The 13,801-nt window shown below is 35.1% G+C and overlaps 1 protein-coding gene across 1 annotated transcript in view; it reads right to left on the reverse strand.

Moving 5' to 3' along the window:
- Window positions 1–1,497: 1,497 nt before the first annotated feature.
- Lkr (Leucokinin receptor) overlaps window positions 1,498–13,801 on the reverse strand; it is a 74,917-nt gene continuing 62,613 nt past the window's right edge. The window contains exons 5-8 of the mRNA XM_075307051.1: window positions 7,273–7,394; window positions 6,764–6,993; window positions 6,004–6,195; window positions 1,498–2,120 (exon numbers count right to left, since the gene is read on the reverse strand). Of these exons, the coding sequence (XP_075163166.1) occupies window positions 1,536–2,120; window positions 6,004–6,195; window positions 6,764–6,993; window positions 7,273–7,394 (1,129 nt within the window). The 3' untranslated portion in view covers window positions 1,498–1,535. The remainder of the gene's footprint in view (window positions 2,121–6,003; window positions 6,196–6,763; window positions 6,994–7,272; window positions 7,395–13,801) is intronic.

A 13,801-nucleotide genomic window follows, 5' to 3' on the forward strand; every position in this document is an offset into this window, starting at 1 on the left:
TGGCTAGGAATCAATACCAAATTTTTTAAAGTAAAGACAAAATCTTTGGAATAAAATTTGACAAAATTTTCTATAGAAATAAAATTTTGCTAGATTATTTTTGACTCGAATATCAACCATGATTATGAACCGATATGAACCAATTTTTGTGTGATTGGGGATCGGCTATATATAACTATAGACCGATATGGACCAATTTTGGCATGGCCATTAGCGGCCTATACTAACACCACGTTGCAAATTAGAACCGGATCGGATGAATTTTGCTCCTCCAAGAGGCTCCGGAGTTCAAATCTGGGGATCGGTTTATATGGGGGCTATATATAATTATGGACCGATATGGACCAATTTTTGCATGGTTGTTAGAGACCATATACTTATACCATGTACCAAATTTCAGCCGTATCGGATGAAATTTGCTTCTCTTTGAGGCTTCGCAAGCCAAATCTGGGGATCGGTTTATATGGGGGCTATATATAATTATGGACCGATGTGGACCAATTTTTGCTTGGATGTTAGGAACCATATACCAACAGCCGGATCGGATGAAATTTGCTTCTCTTTGAGGCTCAACAAGCCAAATCGTGATCGGATTGGTTTATATGGGGGCTATATATAATTATTGAGCGATATGGACCAATTTTTGCATTAGTGTTAGAGACCATATACCAACACCATTTACCAAATTTCAGCCGGATCGGATGAAATAGGCTTCTCTTATAGGCTCAACAAGCCAAATTTGGGGGTCCGTTTATATGGGGGCTAAACGTAAAAGTGGACCGATATGGCCCATTTGCAATACCATTCAACCTACATCAATAACAACTACGTGTGTCAAGTTTCAAGTCGATAGCTTGTTTCGTTCGGAAGTTAGCGTGATTTCAACAGACGGACGGACGGACGGACATGCTCAGATCGACTCAGAATTTCACCACGACCCAAAATATATATACTTTATGGGGTCTTAGAGCAATATTTCGATGTGTTACAAACGGAATGACAAAGTTAATATACCCCCCCATCCTATGGTGGAGGGTATAAAAATACTCGTATTGTTTGGATATTGGTTTTCAAAATTTTAATTTCGAAATTCTCAATTTCTTCTACATTAAATTATACGCATCTAGCAAACCATGGCGCTGTAAGCTAAATGACCAATCGGAGATAACAAAATCAATATTTATTGATTCATTAAACCTAAAAACAGGTAATTACTCTCGATGAGGGTATAGCAAATACAGTTCTTGTTTTTTCCGGCAATTCTCTTCTAGTGTCATACATCGTATTAGTAGTTTTTTAAGTAATCACAGACTTCAATCCCATGTTTCTTATAGCTATTCTTAAGATATTACATAGTAGCGAACTATGTTGTATACATATTCTGTTTTGAGTATTCACACTAAAACAGATCTAATGTACATTTATAATAATATTAATATGTAGGGCATGTGCTTTAAACTTTGATATATTTGATACATTAAGATATTTGACTTTAAGTTTAATTGAGAAAAATCAATAATAGTCTTTTCTTTATTTTACATGAAATTTGTTTCTTCATTTTGATTTGATAGTGTCATAATATTTTCATTTGTTTCGATGGAATTTGAATTTTCCAAACTGTGATTATTTCCGTTGGCTTCTACTCTACTCTCGAAATCGGCGATATCCTCTTCACACAATGGATGTTTGTTGCGTACTAACACAACTTCTTCACCGTCTTCACATTCCAGTAATTCTGGATGCAAAGGTTTAAAATTATTCCTTTGCCATTGTAAGCCAGCATTTGCAATTGCCAAATCCTTTTCATGTTGGTGGCCAACATCAGCACCATTAGACTGGATATCATTGAAAATGGTCTCCTCACCATTGCTGTTGACATTGTAGGCAACAATGTTTTGGGGTTTTTTGGTCGCCCATTCATTGGAACTTTGTCGATTGTAATGACTGTTGCCATTAAAGATCTGGTTGCGTAGCCTTATTTGTGTCGGTCCAAAAGTGGAACGTAAAGAACTTGCCCGAGTGTGCATGGACATTGTTCGCTCGTGCATTTCACCACCACTTGTCTGGAAACGACAAAAACATGTGTGGAATCTCTTGTTGAATTCACGTTTGAATTTTTCCTAAGAGAAAAAGAGAAAGAGAGAGATGAGGAAATTAAAATGCTATTGGTTTGATTATTTTGAAAACAAAGCAATGGACCTAAATTATAGTTGTTTATGGTACAAAATCTCTGTTATAGTGGTTAACGGTATAACTCCAAACGGGATTCCACAAAAGTAGTTTTTATTCCCAACTTATGATCAGGAAGTACAAATTTGCTAATGCAAAAAAATTGAAAAAATTCTCTAAGTAAATAATTTTCGACAAATTCGAGAAAATTCATTAGACAAAATTATTAATTTTCACTTATCAAAGTAAGCTTCGTAGTTTGAAAAAAAAATCGAGTTCAAAATTGAAAAAATGTCTTTAGTGCCATACGAAGTTCAAGATGGGCGCATTATTGGTAAAATTTAAAAATTTTAAGAATTTCTGAACTACTTTATGGGAGACTAATTTAGTTAATTTTCATGCTTCTTTTGTGTATAAACGTGTAAACGTACGCAAAAAAATTATTAAAGTCTTGGAAACGTTCTTAAAACGTAATAATTCCATGAACTAAATTAGAATGAAATCCGATTTAGTGAAATATTGGATTCACTTTTGTTGGTGTAGTATCATTCAAAAAAACACTTTCCTCCGGAACTAAATTTTGGACAAATGAAATTCCGCTCTTTTATAAAGTACTTTCATTTAGAATAAATAAAACCGAGTTTATGATAATTGAATCAACGATTGCTTCTATTTTTGTATTTGCTTTTAAATACAGTTTTCAAAAGAAAATTTTGAATTTCGTTCCTCAGAAAAGAAAACTTTTCTTTCAGAGATAAAGTCGAAAAATTAAGAAAAACTAATTATTTTATTTTCTTTTGAATTAAATGTAAAATATTGAAATAGCATCGCACCTGAAGAACTAATGCGAAACCAATGCAGCGGATGCTATTTTTATACCCTCCACCATAGGATGGGGGTATATTAACTTTGTCATTCCGTTTGTAACAAATCGAAATATCGCCCTAAGACCCCATAAAGTATATATATTCTGGGTCGTGGTGAAATTCTGAGTCGATCTGAGCATGTACGTCCGTCCGTCCATCCGTCTGTTGAAATCACGCTAACTTCCGAACGAAACAAGCTATCGACTTGAAACTTGGCACAAGTAGTTGTTATTGATGTAGGTCGGATGGTATTGCAAATGGGCGATATCGGTCCACTTTTACGTATAGCTCCCATATAAACGGACCCCCAAATTTGGCTTGCGATTGCTCTAAGAGAAGCAAATTTCATCCGATCTGGCTGAAATTTGGTACATGGTGTTGGTATATGTTCTCTAATGACCATGCAAAATTCGGTCCACATCGGCTCATAATTATATATAGCCCCCATATAAACCGATCCCCCGATTTGGCTTGCGGAGCCTCTAAGTGAAGCATATTTCATTCAATCCGGCAATCCGGTGTCTAACAACTATGCAAAAATTGGTCCACATTGGGCAATAATAGCCTCCATATAAACCGATCCCCCGATTTGGCTTGCGGAGCCTCTAAGGGAAGCAAATTTCATCCCATCCGGCTGAAATTTGGAACATGGTGTTAGAATATGGTCTTTAATGACCACGCAAAAAGTCCACATCGGTCCATAATTATATATTTATAGCCCCCATATAAACCGATCACCAGATTTGACCTCTGGAGCCTCTTGGAAGACCAAAATTCATCTAATTCAGTTGAAATTTGGTACGTGGTGTTAATCAATCATCTAACACCAATGCAAAAATTGGTCCACATCGGTACATAATTATTTATAGCTCCCATATAAACCGATCCCCAGATTTGACCTCCGGTGCCTTTTGGAGAAGCAAAATTCATCCGATCTGGTTGAAATTTGGTACGTGGTGATAGTATATTTTTTTTTAACAACCATGCAAAAAGTGGTCCATGTCAGTCCATAAGCATATGTAGCCCCCATATAAACCGATCCCGAGATTTGGGTTTGGAGCCACTTGGAGGATCAAATTTCAGTCAGTTGAAATTTGGTACATTGTGCTAGTATATGACCGTTAACAACCATGCCTAACTAGGTCCATATCGGTCTATAGTTATATATAGTCCTCAGATAAACCGATCCCCAATCACAAAAAAAAAATTTGCATATCGGTTCATAATTGTATATATCCCACATATTTCAATTCTGGCTCACTACATATCGTGCAAAAAGTCAATATCGATTCGTAATTATTTGTAGTCTTACCTATACATACCTTTTTTGTCCAATATATACCACGTATGGACTAACTCACAATATAGAAAACGATGTTAAGAAGTTTTAAGATACCACAAACCAAGTAAGTCGATTGTCTTTGACAGTCTTTCTTTAGAAGTTTCTACGCAATCCATGGTGGAGGGTACATAAGATTCGGCCTGGCCGAACTTACGGCCATATATACTTGTTTTTATTTTTATTGTTTTCAATGAGAAATACATTTAAGTAGCTTTAGAAAGAGAATACGAGGAATTTGATTAATTATCCCAATTTCTAAATCAAAATTTAATTTTTGTGGCACGTACACTCAAAATAAAGTTTACTTGGATCCAAAGGTTTTGACCTACTTTTAAAGATTTTGGTATTGATTCCAAGCCAAAGATGCGGCTTCTTTAAAATGAAGACATTTTCTCTTTAAATTACTAATCGCTTTAAATTTAATATTAAAATTAGGATACATATCTCATTTATCGAATTTTCATTCTCTCTTCGTGGTATATTAATGAAGCTATTCACATACAAACAAATGCCAGTTTAAAACTCCGAATTTCAAAAAAAAAAACTTTTGCTATATTTTCATCTTAAATCTAAAGATTCAATATTTCAATTTATTTAAGGACGATTTCTTTAAATCAAAAATGTGTTTCTTTACTTTAAGGAAAATTTGCCTTTAGTTAGAGACATGTAACTTTAACGGAGGTATGCAAATTTCCAAAATGTGTGTTCTAAATTTAATGGAAAAAATTGAAGCAAAGATTATAAACTTTATATTAATTAAAATTTCATTTCTTTAAAGAAATTTGCCTTAATATTTTATAAATTGCCCATCCTAAAATATAGATGGCGTAATCTTTAATATCATGTAAATATTTTTTCAGTGTAGAAAATGTTCAAAAAAATAGTTTGGCCCTAAATTACATCCACTATTAACTTCCACTACTATTTTCTGTCATATAACATATTTTATAAATAATTAAAATGATGACTAATAAATTCATAAGAAATTGGTTTTTAAATGTCAACCATTCATTATTAACTGGTAGTTTCGACAGAGCATAAAATTGGTGTCACTGAATCCTTTGCACTCTAAGGAATTTATACACTTTATATTCCTAAAATCAAATTCTCAATGACAAGAACTTGCTAACCATTAACAAATTTCGTTGAAATTTTTAATTAATGGACGATGTCCCAAGATATTTTCCCAAATGTGTTCTATTACTTGATGTCTTTTCTCTATAAAAAGCTAATACTAAAATTCAAAGAATCAAATACAAATATGACAGTTCCCACTGGGAGAATAGTGGACAAACCCCAAATTGTTTACTTCATCCCATAGAATTTCATTGGCATTGGTGGCACTTGGGATGCATCACTGATTAAAGTGTTTGCTATTGAATTGGTAACCGAACAGAGATAAAAAATACCAAACAATAGATATCAATAGCCTTCATTGAAAATTTGCTAATCATGTGGAAGAAAAGGAAACCCCGTTCCAGACGTTGAATGACCATAGAATTTGTATAGCAAAAAAAATACAAAAAGGACATTTTTTATTTTTTTTTTAATTTTCACTATTCTCATAACCCCTGACCCCTTGCAATAATTTGTTTATTTCAATTGATTGCTTTATTTCTTACTTACATTGTAAATACCATATATGAAGGGATTATAACAGCTGTTGCTCATTGCCAACCAATCGCAACTAAACCACACAATACCAATGAACTGATACTCGTTTATTTCCGGTATGGTAACATAAAGGATATTGTATAACTGCAATGGTAGCCAGCACACTCCGAATACAATGACAACAATAATCAGCATTTTGATAACCTGCAAATAAATAAAGAACAGAAACATGAGAACAACGGTCAACGGCTATTTCCATGTAGGAACTCATTTCAACAAAAGCTTATTATGTTTTTAATAATACATTAAACCGGAGACATCAGACATTTTCAAAACCAAGTATTTTCTTTATGAGGAGACAAACCCAAATGTATGACAATGGTTGTCTCTACTCTTTTTTATTTGCTTTTAAAGAAGATTTTTTAGAGCTAAAAAAAATTTCCGTTGTCCAAAAAAATTTCGTTCCTAAGAAATGACAACTCTTCTTTCAGTGTACATAATTTATGTCTCCAAGTTCATATGCTTGATGTTTTCATAAGATTTTCTTAAACACTTCGACAGAAATTTAAAATTCCCCCTAGAAATTAAATAAAAAAATTACTTGCAAATCTAAAATCTGAAGACAACACATTTCAATTTTAATTTTATATTCTCGCATATATTCTAAGCGTTTCAATAACAGCAAAATGCCAAAATAAACATAAAAGAAACACCACAAAATCATCTCTAGAGGATGCATGCTCCAAAACCAAGTACAAGTGTGGATGCTTACCTTTTTCTTATTTTTCAATAAAGTGATGTCACGCGAGTCTTGGGCATTTCCCGGTGCTCGTGTGCCCCACAAGCGTACAGCCATTTGAATGTACACAAAGCTGATGACGCAAAATGGAACCAAATACTGGACAAAAACCAATGAATAGCGATATGTTTGCAGCTGGCTCTCGGACAGATTCACATTACTGCAGAATGGGATAGTCACATTGTAGATGGTATCATTGTCATCTGTTTAATAAGAAAATTCTGGTTTAGGCAAAAGTCTGTGAGATGTTTTAATGGAAGTGTTGGCGGCCTTGATTCCTAGTATGCTAAGACAATTTGGACAAATTTTCATAAGATTAAGGATTTCTAAAGTCGTTGAAACCTTAATCAAATTTAATGCCAAAAATAGTTAAATGCTTGGGCTTTTATTTCCTAATGGAATTATGTGATGGATTAAATTGGTTTTTGGAATTGGTACTTGGCTTAGCATGCTATGATATGAAGGCAACGTGACACTCTTACCTTTACGCCTTTCATGGATTAATTCAACACGAAAAGCAATGGCACAAGGTGTAGCAAAGGTAACAGAAGCCAGCCAAATTGTAGCAATAATAAATTTTGAGACAAACTTGGTGGGACGGGCTCTGTAAAGCAAGAAAAAAATATAAAATCACTGTGGCGATTATTTAATACACAATTTAAGAATGTCAACATGATGATGAAGATTTTTTGCTATCAAAATAAATAGGTTATTTTTAAAAGTTTATAAGAAAATTTATTAAGGACATTTCTTTATGCCAAGCATGGCCAAAAGAATTATAGAGCTAAACGCGGGTATAAATTTTTAATCAGTCAATGCTGATTGAAACAGAAGAACATTTTCGGTAACGATTGGCAACTATTTGGCTCTAATGATTTTTTTCTTTACTTCTAGTTAATTTATTCTTTTATCCCCCATTTTCAGGAAGCTCCGTTAGTGCTACGTTAGCTAACGAACTTTTTAACCGTACTATAGACATATCTGTCATCTTGTCTATATATTTCATATGCCAGTTAGGATTTTACTTTCTGCTAACTGGGAGTTAAAGTCTAACGGAGATACATGAAAATGGTCGTATAACAGGGTATATTTTCGGAAATTTTGAGGAAAAAGAATATCAGATCATTACTTTTCCCATTGTAGAAATCTAAAACAAGTGTATACAATTTAGTTCAATTTTGGCATGACAGGGTCGATTTTTCTGATAAAACAGTTTTTTATACCCTTCATCATAGGATGGGCGATGTACTAACTTAACAGGTTGGCTGATAAGTCCCCGGTCTAACAAAGAAAAACACATTTTTTGTCAAAATTCGTTTTTATTATTCAACATAGTTCCCTTCAAGAGGGATACAACGATTATAACGAACTTCCAATTTTTTGATACCATTTTGGTATCGGTTTTGCCTCAAAATAGGCCTCAGTTTCTGCAATCACCTTTTCATCGCAGCCAAAATTTTTCCCTGCGAGCATCCTTTTGAGGTCTGAAACAAGAAAAAGTCGCTGAGGGCCAGATCTGGAAAATACGGTGGGTGGGGAAGCAATTCTCAATGACTTGTGGCACGGTGCGTTGTCTTGGTGGAACAACATTTTTTATACCCTCCATCATAGGATGGGGGTATATTAACTTTGTCATTCCGTTGTAACATATCGAAATATTGCTCTAAGACCCCATAAAGTATATATATTCTGGGTCGTGGTGAAATTCTGAGTCGATCTAAGCATGTCCGTCCGTCCGTCCGTCTGTTGAAATCACGCTAACTTCCGAAATAAACAAGTTATCGACTTGAAACTTGGCACAAGTAGTTGTTATCGATTTAGGTCGGATGGTATTGAAAATGGGCCATATCGCTCCACTTTTACGTATAGCCCCCATATAAAGGGACCCTCAGATTTGGCTTGTGGAGCCTCTAAGAGAAGCATATTTAATCCGATCCGGCTGAAATTTGGTACATGGTGTTAGTATATGGTCTCTAACAATCATGCAAAAATTGGTCGACATCGGTCCATAATTATATATAGCCCCCATATAAACCGATCCCCAGATTTGGTGCGGAGCCTCAAAGAGAAGCAAATTTCATCCGATCCGGCTGAAATTTGGTACATGATGTTGGTATATGGTCTCTAACAATCATGCAAAAATTGGTCCACATCGGTCCATAATTATATATAGCCCCCATATAAACCGATCTCCAGATTTGGCTTGCGAAGCCTCAAAGAGAAGCAAATTGCATCCGATCCGTTTGAAATTTGGTACATGGTATTGGTATATGGACTCTAGCAACCGTGCAAAAATTGGTCCATATCGGTCCATAATTATATATAGCCCCCAGATTTGGTTTGTGGAGCCTCTAATCCGATCCGGCTGAAATTTGGTACATGGTGTTGGTATATGGACTCTAACAACCATGCAAAAATTGGTCCATATCGGTCCTTAATTATATATAGCCCCCATATAAACCGATCCCCAGATTTGGCTTGTTTAGCCTCTAAGAGAAGCATATTTCATCCGATCCGGCTGAAATTTGGTACATGGTGTTGGTATATGGTCTCTAACAATCATGCAAAAATTGGTCCACATCGGTTCATAATTATATATAGCCCCCATATAAACCGATCTCCAGATTTGGCTTGCGAAGCCTCAAAGAGAAGCAAATTGCATCCGATCCGTTTGAAATTTGGTACATGGTATTGGTATATGGTCTCTAGCAACCGTGCAAAAATTGGTCCATATCGGTCCATAATTATATATAGCCCCCATATGAAACGTTCTCCAGATTTGACCTCCGGGGCCTCTTGGAGGAGCAAAATTCATCCGTTCCGGTTCAAATTAGGAACGTGGTGTTAGTATATGGTCGCTAACAACCATACCGAAATTGGTCCAATCACAAAAAATTGGCCCATATCGGTTCATAATCATGGTTGCCACTAGAGCCAAAAATAATCTACCAAAATTTTATTTCTATAGAAAATTTTGTTCAAATTTTATTCGGTTCATAATCATGGTTGCCACTCGAGCCAAAAATAATCTACAAGATTTTATTTCTATAGAAAATTTGTCAAAAGTTTATTTCTATAGAAAATTTTGTTAAAATTTTATTTCTGTAGACATTTTTGTCAAAATTTTCTTTTTATAGAAAATTTTGTGAAAATTTTTATTTCTATAGAAAATTTTATTTCTATAGAAAATTTTGTTAAAATTTTATTTCTGTAGAAAATTTTGTCAAAATTTTATGTCTACTTTGTCAAACTGGATTATATACGTATTGGATCGATCTTTTTTGATTTAATATATACCACGTATGGACTTAAATACAATTTAGAAGATGGTGTTAGGAGGTTTTAAGATACCTTGCCATCGGCAAGCGTTACCGCAACTTACGGCCGTATATACTTGTTTCTTCTTCATATGGGGCCCTTTTGCTGCGATTTCGACCTTCAAACGCTCCAATAACGCCATATAATAGTCACTGTTGATGGTTTTTCCCTTCTCAAGATAATCGATAAAAATTATTCCATGCGCATCCCAAAAAACAGAGGCCATTACTTTGCCAGCGAACTTTTGAGTCTTTCCACGCTTCGGAGACGGTTCACCGGTCGCTGTCCACTCAGCCGACTGTCGATTGGACTCAGGAGTGTAGTGATGGAGCCATGTTTCATCCGTTGTCACATATCGACGGAAAAACTCGGGTATATTACTAGTTAACAGCTGCAAACACCGCTCAGAATCATCAACACGTTGTTGTTTTTGGTCAAATGTTTTTTTATACCCTTCATCATAGGATGGGCGATGTACTAACTTAGTCATTCCCTTTGAAACACACCGAACTACTGGTCTTAGACCCCATAAAGTATATATATCATGGGTGTTAGTGAATTTCTTAGTTGATCTAGCGATGTCCGTCCGTTCCTTAGTCCGCATGTCCATCCATTTGATGAAATCTTCCGAAAGAAACAAACTATCTACTTGAAACGTGGTACAAGTAGTTGCTATTGGTATAGGTTGGATCGTATTGCAAATGGACCATATCGGACCACTTTATGGAGAGATGATTTGAATTCGGTTGAAATTGGTCCATGTCGGTCCATGATTATATATAGCCCTATATTGTAGCGCTGCTCTCGTTATGGTAAGGAATCGTTCTACTTGTTCTTATCCATGTAAAGGGTGATTTGTTAAGAGCTTGATAACTTTTGTTAAAAAAAAACGCATAAAATTTGCAAAATCTCATCGGTTCTTTATTTGAAACGTTAGATTGGTCCATGACATTTACTTTTTGAAGATAATTTCATTTAAATGTTGACCGCGGCTGCGTCTTAGGTGGTCCATTCGGAAAGTCCAATTTTGGGCAACTTTTTCGAGCATTTCGGCCGGAATAGCCCGAATTTCTTCGGAAATGTTGTCTTCCAAAGCTGGAATAGTTGCTGGCTTATTTCTGTAGACTTTAGACTTGACGTAGCCCCACAAAAAATAGTCTAAAGGCGTCAAATCGCATGATCTTGGTGGCCAACTTACCGGTCCATTTCTTGAGATGAATTGTTCTCCGAAGTTTTCCCTCAAAATGGCCATAGAATCGCGAGTTGTGTGGCATGTAGCGCCATCTTGTTGAAACCACATGTCAACCAAGTTCAGTTCTTCCATTTTTGGCAACAAAAAGTTTGTTAGCATCGAACGATAGCGATCGCCATTCACCGTAACGTTGCGTCCAACAGCATCTTTGAAAAAATACGGTCCAATGATTCCACCAGCGTACAAACCACACCAAACAGTGCATTTTTCGGGATGCATGGGCAGTTCTTGAACGGCTTCTGGTTGCTCTTCACTCCAAATGCGGCAATTTTGCTTATTTACGTAGCCATTCAACCAGAAATGAGAACAAAATTTGTCGATAAAAAAGCGGATTTTCTGCCAACTTTTCTAGGGCCCATTCACTGAAAATTCGACGTTGTGGCAGATCGTTCGGCTATTCATGATGAAATGTCAAAGCATACTGAGCATCTTTCTCTTTGACACCATGTCTGAAATCCCACGTGATCTGTCAAATACTATATATATATATATATATATATATATATATATATATATATATATATATATATATATATATATATATATATATATATATATATATAAAGGGTGATTTGTTAAGAGCTTGATAACTTTTTTTTTTAAAAAAACGCATAAAATTTGCAAAATCTCATCGGTTCTTTATTTGAAACGTTAGATTGGTCCATGACATTTACTTTTTGAAGATAATTTCATTTAAATGTTGACCGCGGCTGCGTCTTAGGTGGTCCATTCGGAAAGTCCAATTTTGGGCAACTTTTTCGAGCATTTCGGCCGGAATAGCCCGAATTTCTTCGGAAATGTTGTCTTCCAAAGCTGGAATAGTTGCTGGCTTATTTCTGTAGACTTTAGACTTGACGTAGCCCCACAAAAAATAGTCTAAAGGCGTCAAATCGCATGATCTTGGTGGCCAACTTACCGGTCCATTTCTTGAGATGAATTGTTCTCCGAAGTTTTCCCTCAAAATGGCCATAGAATCGCGAGCTGTGTGGCATGTAGCGCCATCTTGTTGAAACCACATGTCAACCAAGTTCAGTTCTTCCATTTTTGGCAACAAAAAGTTTGTTAGCATCGAACGATAGCGATCGCCATTCACCGTAACGTTGCGTCCAACAGCATCTTTGAAAAAATACGGTCCAATGATTCCACCAGCGTACAAACCACACCAAACAGTGCATTTTTCGGGATGCATGGGCAGTTCTTGAACGGCTTCTGGTTGCTCTTCACTCCAAATGCGGCAATTTTGCTTATTTACGTAGCCATTCAACCAGAAATGAGCCTCATCGCTGAACAAAATTTGTCGATAAAAAAGCGGATTTTCTGCCACTGATTTTGGTAATAAAATTCAATGATTTGCAAGCGTTGCTCGTTAGTAAGTCTATTCATGATGAAATGTCAAAGCATACTGAGCATCTTTCTCTTTGACACCATGTCTGAAATCCTACGTGATCTGTCAAATACTAATGCATGAAAATCCTAACCTCAAAAGAATCACCCTTTATATATATATATATATATATATTTATATATATATATATATATATATATATATATATATATATATATATATATATATATATATATATATATATATATATATATATATATATATATATATATATATATATATATATATATATATATATATATATATATATATATATATATATATATATTCTAATTTCATTAACAATACATGGATCCAACCCGCAGTCACAGGATAATAAACGGGGAGTCCAATTATCTTTCCTTTCTATCATTATTTGCATATGCTCAATACACTAGAAAATTATTAAATTCAAATTAACCCTTCGTTGTATGGCATTCAATATACACGCAAACAAACAAAACGTTTTGAAAACGTGTACCGAAAACGTTTTTCTTTTGTTAGTTTTTTGAATTGTCTCGAAAATTTTAAACTTTTATCATCAAAAAAATTCGTTTGTTACAAAATTTTTATTTTTCAATAAAAAAGTTATTTTTGAAACAACAACACAGTTCTTTTCTGACTTTAATGTAATGTTGAACAGTATGTCGGAATCTTCCGAACATATCTGGAATATATGTAAAAAAAACAAAAAAAAAACAGGGATTGAACCCAGGACCCTTGGCATGCAAGTCGGACGTAGCAACCACTGTAGTTCTCCAGTTTTGTTCTTGTCCCTAGAAGTTTCGCTGCCTTTCCGACCGTTGCACTGTTCCACGTGGAACACTTTGGCCCGCTAAACGCTCCTGCCTCTATGGGATTGCGTTCACTTCCCTTTGTGTTAAATGTAAAAATGCGGAACTAGCTGTGCATCAAAAAGGGCAGAAATTATTTAGAATCCCAAAAGTTTGACTTTAACATTGCAGCCCGAAAAGGAATAGGATCACCTGAAACATGTTTCAGAAGTAAAATGTTAGTTTTCGATGGGAAACATGTGACGTATTTGTCGCAACCATGT

The sequence above is a fragment of the Haematobia irritans genome, chromosome 4 (genome assembly GCF_050003625.1).
Source record: "Haematobia irritans isolate KBUSLIRL chromosome 4, ASM5000362v1, whole genome shotgun sequence".
Taxonomy (NCBI): Eukaryota; Metazoa; Arthropoda; class Insecta; order Diptera; family Muscidae; genus Haematobia; species Haematobia irritans.